Below are 22,278 nucleotides of genomic sequence, written 5' to 3'. Positions count from 1 at the left end.
GTTATAAATCACGCACTCCGCGGGATTTTCTGTGAGTTTCCTGATTCCTGATGGATAGTGTTCAACATCATGCTGATCTCTTTGAGCCTTGCCGCTGATCGAAGTCGTTCTCGAACATCCAGGGGAAGCTCTCTAAGGGAAACATCTTGGTGTTTAGGGGTTTAGCTCCTCTAGCCGGACACTGTCGTCATCATTTTCTCTAGCTTCCTGGCCCCACAACGTTAACCACCACCACCACCACCACCACCACCACTTCGCGTCATAAGGGTTTGATATCGCTATAATCTAGCATGATGTCACTCATGATCGAAGTGAGTACTTGTCCCTTCGTTAGCCCGACGAGGAGGCCTGGTTCTTCAAATGTGGGGAAGGGGGACGGAACGGCAAACCGTCAACCCTTTCGCGATAATCATCGGTGGTCATGGGTGCATTGATTGTACCGAGCTCTGCGGATTCGACATCCTGGTGGACGGAGAAACCGGCGTCAACGGTTCGTTCTATCGACGACATCGACAAGGCTAGCTCGTTTTCGGACTCATTCGCGTTGTCAAGCATCAAATCAACACCTTTTGACGTTTAGTATCATCGCGGCTAGGACCAAGTCACCAATGTTACTAAATATTTTGGCTTCAACCATTTCTTTTGATATCACGATTGCAAGAAATCAATTAAGGATGATTCGACTGATAATCTTGATAAAGTATGCCGACAGAAAACAAACACATCGCAGAAAAGAGAATAGGATACTTCAAGTGATATTGCACATATTCAAATATCAATTGTTACCAGAGAGATCCTTCACAGCCCGCAAGGTCACCATCATGCAATATACATCTACGTAGTCGCCTTGAGTCTCGACGGCTTGATAGCCCTGGTGTCAGGGCCACTCGACTTTGCGCCCGTCTTTTTGTTACAGATCGTACCGGCTTTGCACTATTACTTATAAGCAACAGAACTCCAAGCCCGCAGGAAAAAGGGACAACTTACACATCCGCCCTTAACACAAGTACTCCCAGCATCACACTTATCAAACTCTTCATTAGCGCCAAATAATCAAGAATAGCACAAATCCAGCGCGGGAACTTACGTAGCTTCCGTTCCTGCAGCAAGTTGTATTCTTCGGTATACAGGTCTTGTTCCCACACAGCTTCTCGGTAACCTTGCAACAGAGGGTTCGCCCGTCCTTGTCAGGAAAGCACCCAGTACCAGGCTCGTTGCAGCAGCCACCACTAGGACAACAGACCCCACCCATACTACAGCAGGCGTCTATCGGAACTTGTTAACGAGCAAGATCTTATGAAGGCGTTTGTATTCTATACCTTTTGATCCACAGAATCCTGTTTTATCTGCACAAAAGGAGCCATCTAACCCTGAGGGTAAAGAGATGGGTGTCATGAGCTCCGGGACGTATCCAGGCTCCTGCTTCTCAAGGTGTTGTGATGCCTCTGGACCGTCATTTTTACTATGTAACATGTTAGTCTTGTTTATGAAGATTAAAATTTTTGATCTACTTACTCTGACATGCCAGGTGACTTGCGATGTAGGTGATTGTTTGCATGTGTAAACACCTGAGTTGCAAAGAACAGGGTTGAGAGAGCGAAGTATATCGTGGCCTTCATGATAGATATTGTTGCAAATATGGGTTTAGAGATTATGGTTGGTGACCTGGTTTGAAGGTGGATAAAGGTGGGCTATATTGATAGCCATCTTCGAGACAGATCTACAGAGGTTGGGCATCTATCTACCTGTCGGTTTCAAGCGCAAGTAAGGGTCGAATCTGTAAGGTACAGGCTGCAGCCGAAGTGAGGAGGCATCCGTACCACTTGAAGCAGAAGCAAGGGATTTATCAAAACATTCAATATGGGGAGCACGACGACGACGATACGAATTTAACACTCATAAAGATATGGAAAGTGTGTATAAAGACCGGCACCGACTATTGGCCAGACCCCCCAACATCAGAAATGGAGATAGCATAGTACATGTGTGTTGGTTTGTCGAAAGGTCCAGACTTTCTCCAACGGATGATGTTTTTTTCTAGTAGAGACATGTGTATTCATCTCCCATTGATCTGGTCGCATATAAATTGGCTGAGAAGTGGAAACATTCGTTTTTCCTCGTGCAGATATCCGCACCGAGTGAAAAGCTATGATTTCGGGTATCCCCGTCCAATCCTCTATCCCGCCCCTCTACAGTAACCGAGCCCTCGATACGAATTTTTCACTAACCATAAACATTAAAACAACCGACCTAGCCGCCGTCACGTGAACCCACAAAGTTTCATCATAATTCTCAGCCTCCATTTCAATTCTCACGAAGGGAGAGTATCACCAAATCTCACCCATTTACTGCCCGCATATCATTTCCCTCACCTTCAAGCTCCTTGCTCTTCTTCAGTGGAGAGAAATCCAGAAATTACCACCAAAAAAAAAAAGAAACGATAATGGACGGCGAGTCCGTCGTCACGACCGCTCCCCCGCCAACTCGATGCCCCGCTGACCCCGCCTGCCGCCGTTCCTTTGGTGGCACTACGGCCCAAAAGAACCTCAACTCGCACCTGAAAAACGTACACACAGAGTACTATCGTACCTACGTCCGTCCCATCAAGGGCCCCAAGAGAATCAACCACGATGCCTACATCAGACAGAAGCAGAAAGACCCTGAAAAGGTCAAGCGACACAGGCTGCTTGCAAGGCTGCGGAAACAAGCGCGGAAAGAGCAAGTGGAGTGCATGAAGCGGCAGCGTAGTCCGAGTCCTCCACGAGCACCTGATCAAGGACTTCTCGCCATTGATATGGGGAACCCGTATTTTGTATTGGAGTCGGAATGTGGAATGTTTGTGGGACACACGAAGGGAGACCTGATGAGATGTGATGTGGTTAAAGTGCGAGATTTCATTTTCGATTTTCCTGGAGGTGTTGAGACTAAGGACTTAAAAAAAACAATAGATGCTGGAGGGCCTGGCGAGCAATGCATCTCGCAATGTTGCTGCCGTAGCGAAGATCCGGAATGCTATTGCCGTTGCGCGGTCGCAGGAGAAGGAAGCTTTAGCCGCCGATTACTACCGATACCGACGCGCTTTGCAAGACGTGGAGACCTTTGCTGAGCGTCAAACATCGTACCAGGCAGAACTATCGCACATACGGGAGCGACGGCTGGCACCAGAGGGGTTCCTCGATGAACAGGCGGTCCAAGTACGAGTAGAAGAGCTTCTGGAGAGATATGCCCAACGCTCCAAGACCGGGGGTGAAAGCACAGGCTCCGATAATGGGAATCACGACAAGTTGGACGACCGGGACGGTGAAGGCGAGCCCGAGGGGATTGTAGGAGATAGCGAGATACGATAACAGCCCGAAGCAGTTGGCTGGGAGATTGAAATAGGCCTGGTTTTTAGTGTTTCTGCGTGAGACGACATTCCCATGTGGCCTTGGTTTTGAAAACTGCAAGAAAGCCCTGTAACACTCTATTCCATTCCAAATCCTTTTGAATTAGAAGCGCTGCCTCGTCCTTGACTTGGTCTGCGGCATGTTGTGACACTGATCAATTGATATCCTCAATAGCTGTACCAGTGAGATCAATTTGCGGATTCAGCCGACAAACGTTCCTGGAAGATTCTTCATGTTAAATATCGGCAAGGGATATGGTGAATGATCAATAATCAGAAAAACGTATCTGTAATTTGATTTATGGGAGCACCTGATCTCATGAAAACAACAATTCCTTTGATCTGCGAGATGAAGAACCCAACTGGTGCCCACCTATCAGAGGGAGTGATGTTCCGCAGGATACTATGCTCTGATCAGAAACCCCGTAATAAATAGAGATCTGAAAGCAGAGAACGGTTTGAGGATAAAACCCTGAAGACATGGACTCGTAGTCAGGTATGAGAGGAGGTGTTGTCATCCCATCGCCTGTATTACAGAGCATACAACTTTGGGAGGGGAATAATTCGGTTGGTGAGTGGGAGCTAGCGAGTTGGGTGTGGTGACGAATGGGATGAGCAGTTGGCTGAATCTCGCCAACAGCCCTTCGACCCAAGCACTCAATCCAGCTCTTTTGGCTCAATTAGTCGTTGATCAACCTCACCGCCAGACCGTCAATCACCTGCTTTGAGAGGTATAGATCTGTACTGTGATACATCGCAGGGTATTTCCAGTGGGCTATAATATGAGTGGACGAAGGGATTGAATAACGATTCATTGGATACTACAACTCCGCGGCCAATTACCTACGCTCTGGTTTATCCGATAGAAAAATGGACAAATAGGAAACTCGGCAGGATAGTAACCAATCTGATACAGCTTTTGAGCGTGTTGGTCATTTCTTCCTTTGTGCATGTCTAACGATCGGGTTTCCTTACTGAAGTAGATAAACTTCTCTGGTCTCGCCCAAACCTCACTCTAACGGTGACCACCATACTACCTACTACCTAGGCCTAAACACAGAAAAGTCCTTATAAATCAGCCAGTAGAAATGTTTATGCTGATGACTAAGAGTTAGGCTTAACTATGCTCTTTGGATATAAGACTAGCTATAAGCCCAATGGCCCTTGAATAAAAAAGAGGGATATAACAGGTGTGTAGCCGAATACATTGCACTTAAGCATGTATCTCATAATCAAGGACCTCGATTGTAGTCCACTCTTCTCTCTCGTTGTTGGAATCTGTGGTTGGATCCATGGAGTTCGTCTTGTGAGACGAAGGTGCCTTAATATACATGTAGCTCAAAGGTTTCGTTTATGACCTTAAGCCTGTTTTAATCTGTGTATTTCGGATTTTGAAGGGCCAGTAATATTTTATCCCAAAGAGAGATCAAATTGTCGACGGCCTCTTTGGGGGAATTTTTATTCGAATCACTTACTTTATACACAGCCAAGGCCTATGAGTGGTCTTAGATTTTTGGGAAAATACAGGCTGACAATAAGTAATAGTGAAAGACAACAACTTCGAGTGATCATTCATGACTAAGTAATGTGCCAGACTCCATTCGATTGCAGCTTCTTTCAATAGTTCTCACTTTTAATCGATCTTAGTACTATATGTTGATTATTCAGAGATTGGAGAAAGAAAAACCCCTAGATCTAGGAATCTCGGCGCTCACCTCATATTAAGAGGAACTCTACAAACCAAGGTTTTTGGCATTCAAACCTTGTGAGTTGGTAAATCAGGAAAATGACAGTTGGGAGACAAGATCCCCTTTCATCCCTTTTCCCTTATATGAAAAAAGTCCAAAAGTTATTGAAAGAATTGATTCAAACGTCGTTTTTGTTTGGGTAAAGTTAAGCTACGAACTATCAACACATACATATATGCATGTACATGTAGTTACCGCGTAGAAATTTAGAGTGTACGCTAATCCAAGAAAGAACTCGGGCTAGGCTCACTACTACATGTATACTTTTGTCGACTCATTCTATAAGAATTGACATTATAGAAATGTATCAGAACTAACCTGAAAATAATTCTATTCTCGACATACACTAGCATCAAACTATATAAAGCCCTCTACCTAATTAATAGTTATCAATGCATCTATAACATATCAATCACACCAAGTTACCACAATGGCCAACGTTCACAAATCCAAACCGCGCATTATCGAGGTCGCCTTCCTCGGCGACCCACAGATAGGAAAGTCAAACCTTATAACGACCTTCACCAGTAACTATTACTCGGGCGAATACACAGCCACTGTCGAGTATACTTACACCTCCGATATTATACTCGGAGATAGCTCTACCGCCACGATATCTCTACATGACCTCGGCGGCAGCCCCAACCACGATCATTTACGCGTCCTGTTCCTCAACGTCCATACCAAGGTCAACGCATTTATTTTGTGTTTTGAAATTGGAAATGATCAGAGTATATACAATATCAAAACAAAGTGGTGGAACATCGTGAAACATGCGGCCAAAGATGTGCCGATTGTGGTTGTAGGATTGATGGCAGATAAGGATCCGGAGAGAGGATGGTATGAGGAGAAGGTGAAGGAAATCATTCTCGGGGCGGATAAGAATAAGAATAAGAAGAAGAAGAAGAACGAGGAGATGGGGGAAGGGTTTTCCTACGCGCAGTGCTCAACACTGACAATGAAAGGATTTACGGAGGTTTTCGCGCTAATTATTAAGGCTGCAACTCAAGATTAGAAGGGAAGTCCAAGCAAAAATTGCTGGGCCATAAATTTTGCGCTAGATATAAAGGCAACACAGGGGGACAATGCTAAGTTGTACGGAGAGGGTTCTTCCAGGATACTTAAATGGGATTTTGTATATACATGGAGGTTAAAGTGTTTGGGAATGACGAACTCTGATCTTGAATCATGGTTTGAAAGGATTCGTGCCAATCATCAAACCATACTTACATATATACATGTACATATATTTTACCCAAGTACTTGTAAGTTTATTTCTTCATTACAAGTATATATTCAGTTTCACATCCTGATTCTATTTACGCTTTGGTCATACAACTTATGCAACCTAAAAGGTTGAGAAAAATATCTCCATCCCAAAACATTTAGAGCCATCTCTCTACTTTGGATCATGAATGTCACATAGGTACATATATGGCGTGGAGTACGATCTCCCGGTATTTAATGTCTGGAACAAAGATTCTAGAGCCAAAAGGGTCTAGTAATCTTTAGTTCAAGGTGATGACCACATGAGCCATGGGCGACCTTGATGTATTGTACGACTATAGTTATATGGCTCATTACATATCAAACTCCATCATTTGACACTCGAAAAGGCGAATGATTAGATCCAGACGCGACTGATCAGTGTAGGCGAGACTGATCGTGATGTCCTATAACTACATGTATATTTACATGTAGGTAGAGAGTCTACAAGCTATAACAATTTGGCCGCGTGCCAAGGTAACCATTCCAATCCGCAAGCTGGGGCCGCTCCGAGGTTTGATATTATTAGAGTACTGCGGGCCGCTGCCGAACCAACTAATTTTGGTTAGTCACACTTGGCTGGTATCCGGTGCTAGCCCATTATCGGCCATAAATAGTAACTCTTGCAGAATTAACCACATATCAAGACAATAAAGTATTCACTGATTTCTACACAGAGAGATAAAGACTCCCAAACCGAAATTATGCCGGGATTATAGTGGTAGTTACGAGAGAAACTCTCCTGCAGTAGCAACGTACTATCAGAAGGGCGAAGAATGTCCTTATATATATTTAGGAGTCTGAGCCCCATATATATGACCTGCATGGCCATATGGAACTTTCCATTCGCAGGCTGCAATTGAAAGTCCGCACAGTGATACAACTGCATATATTAGACACAGTCAGTAACGCATTCACATTCCCAACAAACAAGACGCTCACCCTCCTTCCCCTTTCGAATTTCCCGCAACGCCGCCATTTCTCCCCACTATCGCATACTACCGAGCCGGGCCACTTATCACGGTGCTAAGTTAGCTGTTAGCACTACATTACTCCCTATCGCTGACACGGGTACCATGGTCCTACCGTCTGCTCTGATCACTGAGTTCTACTATTTCCCATGGAATAAAGGCCGTCTACTCGGACCTACGTACTCTACGACCCCACCTTAAGCCTTCTACGGTAGCTTTTATAACTTTTATGAAGCTGGCTCCCTCAGCTGACCCAGATGACGACCATGACTGGCGATGACGGAGGACGCTGGTGAGTTGGTATACGATGGGTTATACCATAAAGGGGGATGGGAGTACCTACTGGAATCATTCTTCAATATATTCGCGAGTGGGGAGCACGGGATACCTACAAAAATCCGTGTTAAAGCCCAGCCGATGGAGGATCAGTTTTTTAAGTTTTAACGAGCATCTAATTAAAGATAATTCGGATCCCGATAGGACTCTAGCTCTAGCAGAGAAGTCCGTTTTTGGTTGATGAATATAATGACCCAAAACGGATAAATCTTTGGCTGATATGATAGAATCGAAGGACGGTGATGTAGTGAACTGATAAACGACTACTATATTGCGGGAATTACTACCGCAAATAAGTTTGTGTTTGTGTGTTTTTTCAAGGCTTCCACGTTTTACATTACCTATTGAAAGAGTCATCAATAGTTCCCACCAGCTAGATATCCCGTTTCCCGACTATAGTTCCATGCACATATTGAGAGAAAACAGTCTGAGAACTAGGAGACTAGAAACCCACCGAGGTATAATAACTAAGATTATCCGTCAAGGGATACCTTGAATTCCCATGCACCAAATCTTTCTTTCTAGCTGCCTCCCATCAAACATGTCCAACAAATTAAGGCTCCAGCTCCGCGCCGAATACCTCTCCCCTTTCTCACCCACAACCGAGCCTTATCCCACAATCCTAGGAGATATTAAAAGTCTTCTTAGTCGAAACCCTTGTAAAGCTCTAACTAGTATAGTAGCTCCTCTATATTGACGCGTTCCTGGAAGAAACGTTCGGGCATTACCCCGCAGCCCCACCAATCCTTTCATGCCTCGAGCTCTGCCTCCCATGATACAAAGCACGACGACCGACACATTGACGGACACCTCCCATTTACAGGCATCATATTTGGGGAATTTTGGCCACGGCATACGATACATTCACATCAGTGGATCAGTTCTAATCTGTCCTGATACGTATTAGTCGGTGGCATTCTCGAGGATGAGAGGGTTATAATATAAAAGAGAAGATCAAAGCTACGGGGAGAAGACCGTGTATTTCAGGTAGTGGCATTAGAGAATTTATACGGGGACAGTAGGTTTAGCTTCTACTGGTGATCTGGCGGAGGAGTGTTAACGAGTGATATTGCGTGAACCCTATCTAGCAATGCTTGAGAGGAAACTGTTTCTGACGATAGTGTACTCGCGATATATTTCTGTTGTTGATACGAATGAAAGGACACGCTTTCGGTATGAGTAAGTGCTTTTCCAGAGTCAATGGTTAGTTTTAGGTGTTCATTGAAGACCATAATTTTCGGAAACACCAATCGGCCGGCCGGCCGTGAATTTAGTTACTGGGACAATCATCATGACACAATTGCAATAAGCGATATTCTTCCTTTTTCAGATGTAGAATAGTTCTTAATGTTTATTTAAAATGTCAAAACTGGTATTTTGATATCTTTGACCTAGGTTTCTTGTAGATTTTTAGCAACAACTAATATTTATATTTGTAAACCTGTATTTCATCTATACGTCGTCCAGACAGTAATAAAGCGATCAGACCACAGATATACGGGAGCTCACTTGTACCGAAGTGTTATAGCTTTGTAAATCTCTTCTCTAACCTGGCATAGATCTTTTTTTCCCCATCTCATCAAGACGGACAGGATTCGAAGAGGTCGAAAATTGCCACTCTTCATTATAGGTGGTCATCAGATCAACCCAGCCGGAACTCCGCTACTTACCCAAAAGTCGTCTCGTTGTGCATGTGCATGTGCATGTGTAGGTAATATATCTTCGGTTAATTAATGTGGTGGGGAACTTCACGGTAATGCAGTAGTGAAAGACCGGGAAAGCATACTAGGAAACGTGCCAACAGCAGCAACTAGAACTATGAACGGGCGTTATTAGGTAGTTGATCGACACTAAAAGAATCTTGAAGGCATAGATCAAGTGGCTAATTTCAGATACTGCATTAAAATGCCGGTGGGGAAGTACCAGATATGAACACTTTGGGCTTAAACTAATGTTATCTATCCTTGTGCACTCTCACCATCTAGACTCCAGACACCTGTGAATATTTTGTAGATGACTACATGTACATTAGATAGTGATAAACTCCCACTTCTGCCGTCGCTTTACCTCATTTCAATCTGGACCTAGTTTATTTCTTCATCGTTCGATCCACGACACATCACAGCTATGCATCTAATCATGCCTATATATTTACTAGTACAATCTCCAGTACACGATTAATGGTAGTTAAGTTTTATTGGCCAACTACATAACAAGATTAATGCTGTTTAGTATATAATATCAGATTCAGCTTCAGCTAGTTGCGATTGGAGAAAGATACCTCATAATTTAAACCGAATCCTCAAACCTCGAGGGTAATAAGTGAGTTTTCTATTTCAGAGATTGGCGAGTTAATACTATGTTCTTCCCGACGGCCATCATCCTATTTTGTGCAGAAAAGCTCGACCCTTGCATAACATATCTTGATCTTTAGAAGATCATCGAGCTGAGAGGGGTAATTACTGTCCCTTCCTCGTATATATTAAGTCTCCATCTTGCATGATGAGATGAGTTGCATGGAGTAAATATTTCTGCGACTATGTACTTTTTTTACACAACGGGCAGCCAGTCAGAGATCAGCTACTGAGTCAGCCCGTCAGTTATCACTTCTTCAACTTTGTGTCTCTTCCCTTCTTTTAATACCCTGTTTACACCTTAATTTCGGTTTTGGCCGTATTGGTGAACCACATGGCGGACGTTCGGGCCGAGAGCCAGGTAGTCAACGCGTTTCTTGATTGGAGATGTTTCCGAGGGCCACCTAATTATCAGGGGAGCGGTTATTGCAGATCAGGAACAGCTTTGCCTTCCGTCTCACCACATTTAGAGTGCTTTAGTCAGTCTCTCTCATTCATAATTCACCGAACAAAGTTATAATATTTTAGCAGTGCGTCAATGGCAAAAAATGGAAATTGTCACCGACTAAACACTCTATTGTGATTGCGTTGAAACTCACTCTGCATTGTTTCTTGGCTGTGTTCAAGAATATCGTATAAAGTGCTGATGTCTCACTAGATAGGAAAATAGTGATATCAATTAAACGTACTCTATCTTCAATGCGCCTCTCTCGGTTTCATGCATAGGCTTTAGTTAAACGAGTTCTAACGAAACAAGAGCAATTCCTGGATATATATTATACCATAGTTATTACGAAAACCGCTCCTGCGGAATTTCGGTTTTTCCTTGGGTCAAGGGAAGCAACGTGATCATGAGCTGTTGCTTATTGCGAACCACCATTCTGTAAATGGAAAGAAACGTGGTTGATTATGCATACATAAATTGTTTTTAGAACACATGTTGTGTCCTCGACATTAATCCTCTGGAAATCCCAAAGACTCTATAGATGCACACCTCGGCCTGGTTTTGTCGAGACCAATATGGGGAGGCATCCGAGCTTCGGAACCGCCGCTAGCGCTCCTATCCTATTTCCAAGTAGGCTGTCGGCCTGGATACTTCTTCGGATCATTAAAAGTGCCATAAGAAGTAGCTGGGATAATATCGGCTATTATTGACCTTTGCCTTCTTGAACGGGCGTCTGGTAACAAGCACGTCCCGGAGCCCTATGTCAGGAACGTGAAGCTGGGATTCGCACAGCTCCGAGACGCTCTGGGCTGCAGTTACGGAAATCCTCCGCACATATGGTGGGATAGTAATAATTATTTCTTTCTTCTCCTTCTGAGTAATTCGAAAGAGAACTGTGGGGTGTGGTCGCACTACACTGCGGGGAACTTGCGGGGAAGGGGTAGAGAAGCGTATACTTGATGCTTGAAAGGTTGACTCTCAGTTTGAAGAATCAATAATATTAGGCGTCGGATAAATGAATAATAAGGGTCCATTCCTTATGTAGGAACACCACTTTGGCTCAGGTCCCAAAGGGAAGGGGAAAGTTCTGCTTCTGCTTGCGCCTTCTAAAAGAAAGCTGTTTTATGCATATTGACGTTAGAAAATCACTCGCATCGATCGCGGGGTGCAGTGCGGAACCCATTACAACCTGCGTTAGACCTTTTGGAAAACCTTGCCTCACCGCTCCCCTTGAATACAGTAACGTATTGTTAGCTTAAGTATTTGCGCCATTACGTACTATCCGTATTTGCTCAAGTACGAAACAATCGTAAACGAACACGTACTGGTAGGAACGATTCATGCTGTGATTGATATTTCTTCATCCAGGCTTGGGTCGAGATCAAGACACGATTAATGTGACAAGCGAGAACAGTGTCTGAATAGCTAGAGATGTGGTTACATACATTATGATTCAAGCACCACAATGATCCTGGAGAAAACGGTGTAAGCGTGGCTCATTCGACCCCAACCAAGAAGCTGAGTAGCATTCTAGGAATAGATATTCCGAAATATCTGATGGATGTCAATCCCTTAATCCTCTGTCGGTAAATCAGGAAGATGTCTCCGGTGCGTAAGAATTCCAAATGTTTGAATCTATCGTGTTGTTTTCGCCGCCTAAGAAACAAGCAGTAAAGAGAGATAGGTCTTAGCAGTACCATTAAAATCGTTCATGATTACTGTCCTTCCTAATACCAGAGATTAGTTAATCTCCAGAATATCTGCTGCTGCAGAAACCAACTTAAACCATCATCTACCAGGAAATTTGTATGAGGGCTTGATTGGCATTAATTACGTGCACCTTCGATAGGATCTGAGCCTACCAACCTCATAAATGAAAGGAAAGGCTTTTTGTTCGTACCTTTCTTTCCATGTACCATTATTAGTCCTTGATACCCCAATGCATAAAGATTATCCGTGTAAATTGCTTTTTCCAACCCCATAACCCTGGCCCTTCTGTGCGAGATTCACTTTGTCTACGCCTTTTACACTTCATGCCCCGGGATTTTATTTTACTTTGACAAGTAAGGTGCCTCACATGACCTTTCATGCTCCTTTCGAACCAGGTTGAAATTTTCAAGCGCAAATCCTCATTGGCTGGAGTAACTCCTGTGGGAGATGATACAGCAGGACCCCACACATCCACCCCTTCAAAGCTTCCGGATCATAGGTCCACTTAAGGTAAAACCGTTCGCGGATCCTTAATTCGAGCATTTTATCATGTTAAGATCCACATAAAATTACTGGAACGCCCGTATATAGTGATGATGAAGCAAGGATCCGGATCAATCACAAGCTTGATAGCACTCTGGCGAGTTGTTTATCCTTGATGCAAGGTACGATTTAATGATCTTCTTCTGATCGAATAGGTCCAATTAGAGGATATGAGGCAGAACTGAGTAGGTTAAATTATGGTGATATAACATAAGCAAATAAAGCTTCATCCGTAGGCAACGGGTTTGATGGATTGAGATTGCAATATGAATCATGATACTGGGAGCTCTCAACTCATGTTTTAGTATGATTGCTGTCCTTATCTTAAGAAAGGTTGAGGTGCCCATAATCTATTAAGTAGCAACGATGACCCTGCGATGGCCTTGAACCTGTCAGGAACATGTAAGAACATGTACCCTAGGCGTATGAGATGACATTACCTATCCCAGATAAGCTTAAGGGAAACATAGAATCATCAAGCTTGCTGCAAGTGCTCAGGTTGCCCGTGCCCAGTTAATCAAAAGCTTGTTTGAAGCAGGCTCAATGAGATTTCCTGGATTTTTATTTCTTAGAACTCAACCACACTTTGATTCCGCCTTTGCGATTTGGTACTCGTGGTGTGACGGACTGGGACGTGGGGTTTTGGAACACAGGCACCGTATTCTTTCAACCCCAAGCTCTCTTTCCAGTTATAATTATTGATACCCCGGAAGTCTATTTTTTAGGCTAACCATGAGGGATTTTTTGGGTCGTTGTGATAGAGGACAATTGCCAATAATTAATGGTACAGGTGTGAACGAACTCAACCCCAGATGTTGAATTCCTCAGAAGATTGTGCCTGACCAGATGAACGGCGAGCGGCCACCGCGAAACAAATGAGCTGATGGTACCGTATGAATATGTACAACCAAATCAAGACCAAAAAGGCACTGTGCAGGAAGTTGTGTAATACTGGCGCTTGAGATATATGCAGAATATTCCGGCTGAAGTAACCACGTTAAACGAGCTGGAGAGGCTCGGGATTTTTTCTTTGTTGACCTCATATTGCATGCTCCTGTAACTCGATTTGCGATCGAGAGAGGCTGAGTTCCCCTATGTACTCTATGTCCACGCACACCGGCTCTATATCTACATCACGGAACGTTTAGACAGGAACCCCTCGAGACAAATAAGTCTAGAAGTACGTAGGTACCTATCATGTCTTGACGCTTTGAAGGAGTATTAAAGACAGACATTGATGTGTAGATCAGCTAGTGAAGTTCGTTCCATCATGTCACTGATCACTTCGCTCGTTCTTTTATCCAGGTCGTATCTCTGTGAACCTCTCGGAGCCTAGATGCTCCGTGGCTCATGTATGTAGTAAAGGTGGTTGCACTTGGTGGGTCATGGAGACTGCTGCTGCTGTCGTGAGAGCCTAGGCAGGAACTCAGCACCATCGATCTAACCGTTAACTGCCCAAACACTAAATGTCATACCCATGTTGGAATTGTACAACCCTGATGATACCCACAGTGTAAGGGTTTTCAATACCCGTTAATCGCAATATATTGAGCAAGCCACATCTTATGTCCGCTCTACTTCTACCCACCTAAATTCTTGTATCTGACTAACAATGTTTTCTCGCTTGTGTACACACAGAAAAATTGAAGTACGAACGTCCGAAGCCTAGATACATGTACCTATCTAGCTGTCTGCATTAAACTTCACTTGCTAAGAAACCAAATCAGTTATCTGCTGCTGTCACTCCTGCCAGTTGCACGACGTACAGGGGTAGCCCATGTCATCCCCACCAAAAATTTGATACATCACATACATCACATCATCACATTTGCCCCATCCTCCTACCTACTCTAGGCTCTGGGGGGATCTATCGCCCCCAGATTACTCTAGAGTAACTCGCACTGACAGCATACAGCCTGCACCCGAGTTTTTCACTCTTGATATCCCTGGCATGCCATTCCCGCTGTCTGCTCAGTTCCCCACACCTAAGCCATCGTATAAACCCCAAAACCTCTTGACAAAACTAGTCAGTAGGCACACACTCATTGTGCAAGTCTTATTTATGCATGTGTGCCCGTGTGCTCTCTACCCTAGCTAGCCTACGGTGTGTATGTATGTGTGTGCATGCGCGTGTAGTGTGGGTACAGTAGGTACTCTACTCCATCGTTGCCCAAAAGCACCCTGTACTCTATTTACAAGGACTCCCCCTCTCCGGGCCTATCTTTGCTCCTCATCTCCCTGTCGCCATTTCTTTTCCTTTCTTTTTCTCTTATTTCCCCTTGCTTTCTCCTTTTGTCCAGGTCCGTCCACCCCGCAGACGTTTTTATATACACATGTATAAAAAATAACTACGGGCAATCGGAGTCGGAAAGCGACAAGTAGATCAACTCCAACCCTTATATTTTCACACTCCTCCCCCTTCTTGTCACCAGAAAGCTTCAGGGCCTTGAAATATTAATATCGGAGAGAGCTCCAGTAGGAATTTCCGAGCCATCTACAGTTTTCACCAGATCGATATATATACAGATCAAGGTTTAAGGTGTCTTGTCGTCACCACTTCTCTCGTATCAGATATATATTGAGCTTCTAGAAAGAGAGCTGCAACACAGAAGCAACCCGCTTTGACAGGCAACTGCTCTATCAAGCATTGTCCTTCAATTTACTCTTCGGAAGACTGTCCACCGCCTTCACGCCGTATATCCTTTAAAATACTACTCGGAACCGACGGGAAGCAGCCACTTCACTGTGCTCTGCTCTGGCCACCAAAACCATCCTTCCTTCCTTCTCTCCGGACCCTTCAGCCCTATCTATCATCACCCCACCAAGACCACCCTTCGTGGTCGGTAGACATCCCTAGCCACCCATCGTGGAGTCCGTAACCATTGATCAGTCTTCTGTTACGTTGGCACCTGCACCTCGGCCTCGCCGTCGGAGCAGTCGTTCGATTTACCGTCCGGCGGGTATTCGCAAGAATAGCACCGAAAGTGATAGCGGAAGCGGAAGCCCTCTTATTAGAAGCATGGGAAGAATGGCGTCCATATTAGGATCATCATCTCCAGATGTCTCTCCAACTACCTCTGCACCTCAAAATGGTCTACCCGGCCTTCGAGACAGCTTCCCGCTCTCATTGTCTTCTTCTTCTCCGAATGGGGGGGGAGGGGGAGGGGGAGGGGGCGGCGGCGGCGGAACTGGAGGGGGTAGTGGCGGCGGCGGCGGAAGTCATTCAAATGGAGGGGGAAGTACAGTAACAGGAAATGGCAGTGAGAATGGAGGAAGTAACAGCCGCGAGAGAGCACCTTCACAGAGTTCTGACAGAGATATTACAATGACCGGTTTGTCTACAGCCTCGAATGGTACTAATGGGTCAGTCAATACTCCTACAAGCAGGAAGAGGCAAAGTGTAGACGGTGTGGAATACCCTCGCAGACGTGCAACAATAGCAGTAAGCTAGCTCCATCCTAAGCATAGTGCTTACTCTCTTCTACAACCCTAACCCTTAAACTTCACCTATCATATGATACCAGCTTACTGATATTAAACGCATAAATAGTGTGAGGTCTGTCGTTCTCGGAAGTCACGATGCGATGGTTCAAGACCGAAATGTCGTCTTTGTATCGAGCTGAATGCAGAGTGTATATACCGGGAACCCGGCATTAAACTCGACGCTGGTGACAAACTCATCCTGGAACATCTCTCCCGAATCGAAAACCTACTCCAAACCGCACTTCCTTCAAGCCCTTCTGGTAGCAACAATGGTATGCCGATGTCAGCTGGATCTCCAGCTATCAGCAATGCCACCGGGATTAGTACTGAGGATATGCTGATGAAATCCACCCTCAATCTTTCTGGTATTGGTAACCCTGGGCCGGTCGGTTTGGGGACATGGTCAAACTTTTCCAGCATGCCCAAAATCCATTCAACGCCTGCGCTCCATCTCCTTCAATGGCCCAAGATATCGCAATTGGTCTCGCGCCCCTACAGCCCATCACATCTGCTACAACTTGAGTTGGCTCGAACCCCGCTACAACTAAACACCTCTTTGACACTTGATTTATCTAATACTGCCGCATATGTACAAGCTTTTTTCGAGAGAGTTAATGTGTGGTATGCCTGTGTTAACCCATATAACTGGACAAGCTACTATCGAACAGCTCTGTCTCAAGGGTTCAGAAGCGGGCCCGAGAGTTGCATCGTTCTATTGGTATTAGCTCTTGGTTGTGCCAGTACTAGAGGCAGTATTTCCCGCATTTCGCAAGACGAAGACCCTCCCGGGATGTCATACTTCTCGGCGGCATGGGGACTATTGCCATCACTTATGACAAGAACGACAATGATCTCTGCTCAATGCATGATTCTTACGTCGGCATACCTGTTCTATATTGTCAGGCCACTCGAAGCGTGGACTTTGCTCAGTAGCACCAGCATGAAACTACAATTGCTTTTAAGCACCAACCCTCCAGCGATGTTGCCAACCGCCAGCAGGGAGTTGAGTGAAAGGGTTTACTGGAATGCTTTACTGTTTGAAAGGTAATAACCAAGTTATCTTGACCTAAAGTCTATATTTCTTGAAACTGACTTGTATTAGTGACCTTCTTGCGGAGCTTGATCTGCCTCACTCGGGTATAGTTCAGTTCGAAGAATCCGTAGGACTGCCTTGTGGGTTTGAGGAGGAAGACGAGGAACCCGTTGGTGGAGGTCGTGATGATCTGTGGTATTTCCTTGCCGAGATCGCTTTACGTCGGTTGCTCAACCGCGTGAGCCACCTCATTTACTCCAAAGGCACATCCACTGCGATATCTTCACTAGCACCCATTGTTGCGGAGCTTGATTACCAGCTCACACAGTGGTATGAGAGTCTACCAATACCAGTTCAATTTCCACATAGCAGAATCATGTTATCAAACCCGGTACAAACAGTTTTGCGGTTGAGATATTTTGCTTGCAGGACTATCATATTTAGGCCATATATTCTGGCAGTGCTGGAGAATGAGAAGCTTGGGATGGATAGCACGGTTCGGGAAAATTGCCGCAAGTGTCTGGAGGCGTGTATTCGACAGTTAGAGCATGTTACGGAACAGTAAGTCAGACTTTACCCAGCCTTCTCGGGGTACCACTGACATTAGGTTTTAGTCACGCTGGACATATGCCTTACCTTTGGCAAGGAGCATTATCGTGAGTATAACCTATCCGAGCGAGGGCAAAATATGACACGTATCTAACTCTTATGTAGCATTGTATCACAATCTCTCCTTGTTATGGGAGCAACAATGTCCCCGTCGCTTGCTTCGGTTCTCCCCGCACCAGAGCAAATGGATATAATGTTCCAAGATGTCATCGAGGAAGTCGAACGCTACGCCCACCTCGCACCTAGTTTGAGAATGTCGGCAGAAATCATCCGAGAAGCTGAGGATAGAAGACAAGTCTATCTTCGCAATGCGGGGATGAGGGTATAACTTCCTAATGGCTGAGCCATATTGGAGGAGAAGGGTGGAATCCGGTGACAATACGAGCAACGAATCACGTTACATTAGTGATTACGCCGGCGCCAGTTATTGGAAGGTTTTGAGACTATTACTTAATCCCTGGGGTATTGAGTAGAAGGCGATATCACACATTTTCTTTCACTTCTTGGTTTATTTTGACGCATGTCTGTTATACTTTCTGAGATCTACTCGGATGACTCTGTATTACATATTGTCTATTTCTTTTGGAACCTAAGTCCTTTTTTTTTACTCGACTTGGAGCCAGCACTTTGATTATGCATTTTCTTTCTTTTGTTTTTCATATGTTCTATGAATCCTGGTGGGGCCGGGGCTGGGGCGCGGGGTTGATCTTTTATTTATTTATTCCACTTCTCTCACGTACGTACATGAAGGGGTTGAAGCAGCGATGTCATGTTTTACTTCCACATACCAAAACTTGAAAGTCTCGGGAGACTCTCAGGCTGTTTTGGTCTTTATTTTATATTTGCTGGGGGATCGGGAGTCCTTTGCAAAATTTAGGGTGACCAAAAGCATTTTGGGGGCAAAGATGTTTTAAATCATGGTTCATGTAGTTACGATTTCACTTGGTAGATGACTAGTATGAAGGGGGAGTAATATCTGGTGTTTAGTTGGTTGAGCCGCGATAGAATTATCGGTCGTTCCTCCCAAATTAATAATACATCATATCAGTCCGGTGGTCAAGCAAACGTCCACCACTACAAGAGAAATATATGAGTGCTTGTGACACTTTCGTATCGAGATCTTTCCGACTGGGGTTTCCTTGGTACATAATAATGCCACCAACTAAAGCCATGTCCCCTGTAATAATTTCACGGATATTAAGTACATACAGCCTTACTAGCTCTCATAGTCAATGCAGACTCTAATCTCCTCAGACTTGCTGACTGGCCCCCAAAACCACCTGTTTTCTCAGTCATCAATTACCTCAGATATCGATGTCCCCAAGGTCGAAATTTAGAGGTCAATTAACAATATCGATACCAACATCTCCCCACGTATCCTATATTAACAAATCCATACCGACTCCGCAGTTCCCTCCGAGGACCTCCACTTTGAAGACCGATCGATAATATCACAAGACAAGTTCTGGCCAACCTGAACCTTTATACGTAAAGCCGACTGTACGTACGTAGCTCATGTCCTAACCTGGCGAACTGATATTGGGATCTACTTTGGAGGCATCTAACAAAAGAATCATGTTTTGGGGATTATTTTATTTCAGCCTGACCACGATCACGATCACCTCGCCCTCATGCAAGCAAGAAAAAAAGGACTTGTGATCAGTTACAAAGTTCTTTTTTTTTACCCTTTCACCGCAAGCAAGATCTTTTTTAACCACATCACAACGGTACAGACGAGGTGGGTACTAGAGAGGGGGTTCGAGAGGTTCGCCCGAGAACCCGGCGAACCACTGAAACCATGCACTGAGACCTTTCTTCTCTGCATACATGTCTACTAACATCTTCAGAAAGCACGACAGACGTGACGCTATCCCAATGATAGTTGGCCGCCAGTCATAAGATACCCGTTCGATGTGCGATGTGCAAAGAAGGACCTGACCGGGAATCACTAAAGACCTTGCATGAATATATTCCCCCTGCAGGAACTTAGCGATCGAAAGTTCTATCGCCAAGCGGGCAGATGTCTGTTGCCTAAATTCGCTGCTAATAGTCGGAGGCGAGACTTACGATTAATGAAACGAAAAGCTTCTTGAACACCTCAAAAAAAGAACTTTTGGACTCAAATCCGTTGCTGAAATCATATGACTAGCTTCCTAGGTATTTATGGCCATTTGAAGTATTCGGTTCCGGAGAAATGATATTCCGAATGACCCGGTGTCTTGCTTATGTGACAATATATCTGGCCCGGAATTGTTTCTTCGTTCTCCGAAGGTTTGGTATCTGGAATGGAAATCTCTCCGCTTTAACGACGAAACATCAGATCAGAAAGTCCGGCATTGCGTAAAAGGCCGCTTTCTCGGGATGCGGTTTGATTATCACCTGTCTCGACCTGGAAATAGAGACGAGGCGAAAGATTACTCGGTTTCATGATCTATTAGGAGTAGTTTGAACCTCTGTAGCTAACAGATGATTAGAAACACGGCATAATCTCCATTACGATCCTTACTCGAAGTATTAACACCCATTATATATGCTTTCTGGTAGGAATGACTTGCTAGTTCCGGAAGAGAACCTCTTTTGGTCCTAGATATGAACACTTTAGATTCTTACACGGAGTGCCAAACGGAGTCGACATGACAGGTTACAAAGCTAACACCTGCCGAGGGTGCGTGACCAAATATTGATCGAATCGACGATACCTTACACTGTATTGACATGTCAACATTCGTATTTCTACGTGCTCTATGGGTTTAACATGATGCATGAGATAGAGTAGAGCACATAGTTGAAGGCACAGCATAGAGTAAAAGCTCTGCATGAACTTTAAAAAGCTCATGTTGCCAAATAAAAGCTCAATTTGGGCGGCCTTTTCTCTATTGTTGTCCCCAATACCATATCAATACAGCTTGTCTAACCGCTGAGAAACTAGGAACGGTTCTGCATTCACTTGTCTCGGGCTGCAGGCAAATACATACATGTATGTACGTACATGTATGTACATATGTGGAAATATGTATTGAATACAGGCGCCGGGCTAGGACTACATATTGTTTAATCAAACAATAAATGTACCTACATACGGGCAGACAGCCACCCGGCCCATTCGACCTCGGGCCGAAGCAAATAAAGTATAACCAAAAGGTCTAACAGAGCGTTGAAATCTTACTGGTTGAAGCTGCATGATACATGCCCCCACTACATGATGTAGGAGTGTTCAATTGCCGGCTGGGAGTTCTTCACTGAACAAAAAAAAATCTGCCGCCTGTCATGATAGCAGTTCTTTTCTTTTTCTTTCCCCACAGACGGCCATTAGCAAGCTCCAGAGTTCCGGAGGTTCCGAAGAATGCTTGTCCAAGTAGTGTAGATGTACGTCTGTGGTGGTCGAAAACAGTCCAACCCGATCCTACATTTACTTTCTCCTCTCAGGTTGTGCTCCGGGAAACGACAAGTCAGGTAAGTACATGTAACCCATTAATCCAAATAATTACCCCTTTATCATTACTGAATACATGTATTCATGGTGCGACATCAATTCGACTGTTCCACGCACATTGGAGTATGTACGCAGTGCATGTGCACACTAGGGAACTCCAAGATGCGGGAAATATTCAGGAACTGTAGAGCAGCCTCCCCACAGTGTGTAACATGCACTAGCTAAGCTACTAGCCGTGCGCACGATCCTCTCTAGCCCAGGTAAGGCAAGCGGAACCAACGATATTTCGAAAGAACGAAGTGTAGCTAAACATCGAATACTAATCCGCAGCTGCAGTGATCTTGGAATTTAACCAATCAGTATTCACGTCTGTTTCTGCAATACGTATTGTGGCTTGAAGGAAAGGGTCTAAATACATGTATACATACCACATGTGCGTATTATAACGCTGCTGTCCAAAACGAAAAGTAACACTTCCACCGTGACAGCTATTTCTAGCTGCTTAGATACCTACATACTTATAAATCGATGATCAGGCGCCACAGTTCACTGAGAATATTCCCGTATGCAACTACATGTATCCTTGATCAATTGGACCTCAGATAGCAAAACAATCAATTCTCAGGGTCCGGGGATAAGACTAAATTTGTATAAGGAGATGATTTCTATCATGTTACGATACGGCATGACTTTCGGTGAGTATAGATGGTATAGTCACTCCGGCAGTGGCAGCCTGGGGAGCCTAGAACCTACAATCCATCTTCGCTTTCGTTTTACTGGTAACTGTGCTACATATGGTACTTGACTTTCTATTATTCTGATTCACTTATTCGAGCTTAGTGCTGATCTAACAAGTCTTGTGAAACCTCTAGCCATGGGCCTACTAGCTTATGCAATGAAACAAACCAGAATGTAGTTCCTCACATACTACTATCGAGCACATACATACTTGCAATAAAAGA

At 44.5% G+C, this 22,278-nt stretch overlaps 7 protein-coding genes across 7 annotated transcripts; 4 read left to right on the top strand and 3 right to left on the bottom strand.

The window, feature by feature from the left end:
* Positions 1-330: 330 nt before the first annotated feature.
* On the bottom strand, positions 331-555 carry H6S33_005691 (uncharacterized protein; the record flags this gene model as incomplete). Its single annotated transcript, XM_044837065.1, has 1 exon — positions 331-555. The coding sequence occupies one exon, from the start codon at positions 553-555 to the stop codon at positions 331-333; it is 225 nt and encodes a 74-aa protein (XP_044699000.1).
* Positions 556-834: 279 nt separating this feature from the next.
* On the bottom strand, positions 835-1,619 carry H6S33_005690 (uncharacterized protein; the record flags this gene model as incomplete). The annotated part of the gene is made up of 5 exons (XM_044837064.1): positions 835-933; positions 988-1,023; positions 1,088-1,266; positions 1,320-1,462; positions 1,516-1,619. 5 exons carry the CDS (start codon positions 1,617-1,619, stop codon positions 835-837), a joined length of 561 nt encoding a protein of 186 aa, XP_044698999.1.
* Positions 1,620-2,443: 824 nt separating this feature from the next.
* Positions 2,444-3,347, top strand: H6S33_005689 (uncharacterized protein; the record flags this gene model as incomplete). The annotated part of the gene is made up of 2 exons (XM_044837063.1): positions 2,444-2,884; positions 2,949-3,347. The coding sequence occupies 2 exons, from the start codon at positions 2,444-2,446 to the stop codon at positions 3,345-3,347; spliced, it is 840 nt and encodes a 279-aa protein (XP_044698998.1).
* Positions 3,348-5,563: 2,216 nt separating this feature from the next.
* Positions 5,564-6,148, top strand: H6S33_005688 (uncharacterized protein; the record flags this gene model as incomplete). The annotated part of the gene is made up of 1 exon (XM_044837062.1): positions 5,564-6,148. The coding sequence occupies one exon, from the start codon at positions 5,564-5,566 to the stop codon at positions 6,146-6,148; it is 585 nt and encodes a 194-aa protein (XP_044698997.1).
* Positions 6,149-7,030: 882 nt separating this feature from the next.
* H6S33_005687 (uncharacterized protein) lies at positions 7,031-8,063 on the bottom strand (the record flags this gene model as incomplete). Its single annotated transcript, XM_044837061.1, has 6 exons — positions 7,031-7,282; positions 7,342-7,425; positions 7,486-7,493; positions 7,689-7,709; positions 7,763-7,972; positions 8,048-8,063. 6 exons carry the CDS (start codon positions 8,061-8,063, stop codon positions 7,031-7,033), a joined length of 591 nt encoding a protein of 196 aa, XP_044698996.1.
* Positions 8,064-15,786: 7,723 nt separating this feature from the next.
* On the top strand, positions 15,787-18,211 carry H6S33_005686 (uncharacterized protein; the record flags this gene model as incomplete). The annotated part of the gene is made up of 5 exons (XM_044837060.1): positions 15,787-16,200; positions 16,309-17,285; positions 17,344-17,835; positions 17,889-17,930; positions 17,989-18,211. The coding sequence occupies 5 exons, from the start codon at positions 15,787-15,789 to the stop codon at positions 18,209-18,211; spliced, it is 2,148 nt and encodes a 715-aa protein (XP_044698995.1).
* A 2,033-nt stretch (positions 18,212-20,244) lies between these two features.
* H6S33_005685 (uncharacterized protein) lies at positions 20,245-22,179 on the top strand (the record flags this gene model as incomplete). The annotated part of the gene is made up of 7 exons (XM_044837057.1): positions 20,245-20,304; positions 20,358-20,423; positions 20,524-20,548; positions 21,550-21,576; positions 21,647-21,683; positions 22,022-22,113; positions 22,172-22,179. The coding sequence occupies 7 exons, from the start codon at positions 20,245-20,247 to the stop codon at positions 22,177-22,179; spliced, it is 315 nt and encodes a 104-aa protein (XP_044698994.1).
* Between the last annotated feature and the right edge of the window lie 99 nt (positions 22,180-22,278).

Source organism: Morchella sextelata, assembly GCF_020137385.1.
Source record: "Morchella sextelata strain SCLS chromosome Unknown scls_2, whole genome shotgun sequence".
Taxonomy (NCBI): domain Eukaryota; kingdom Fungi; phylum Ascomycota; class Pezizomycetes; order Pezizales; family Morchellaceae; genus Morchella; species Morchella sextelata.
This window is presented reverse-complemented; position numbering and strand designations above follow the sequence as displayed.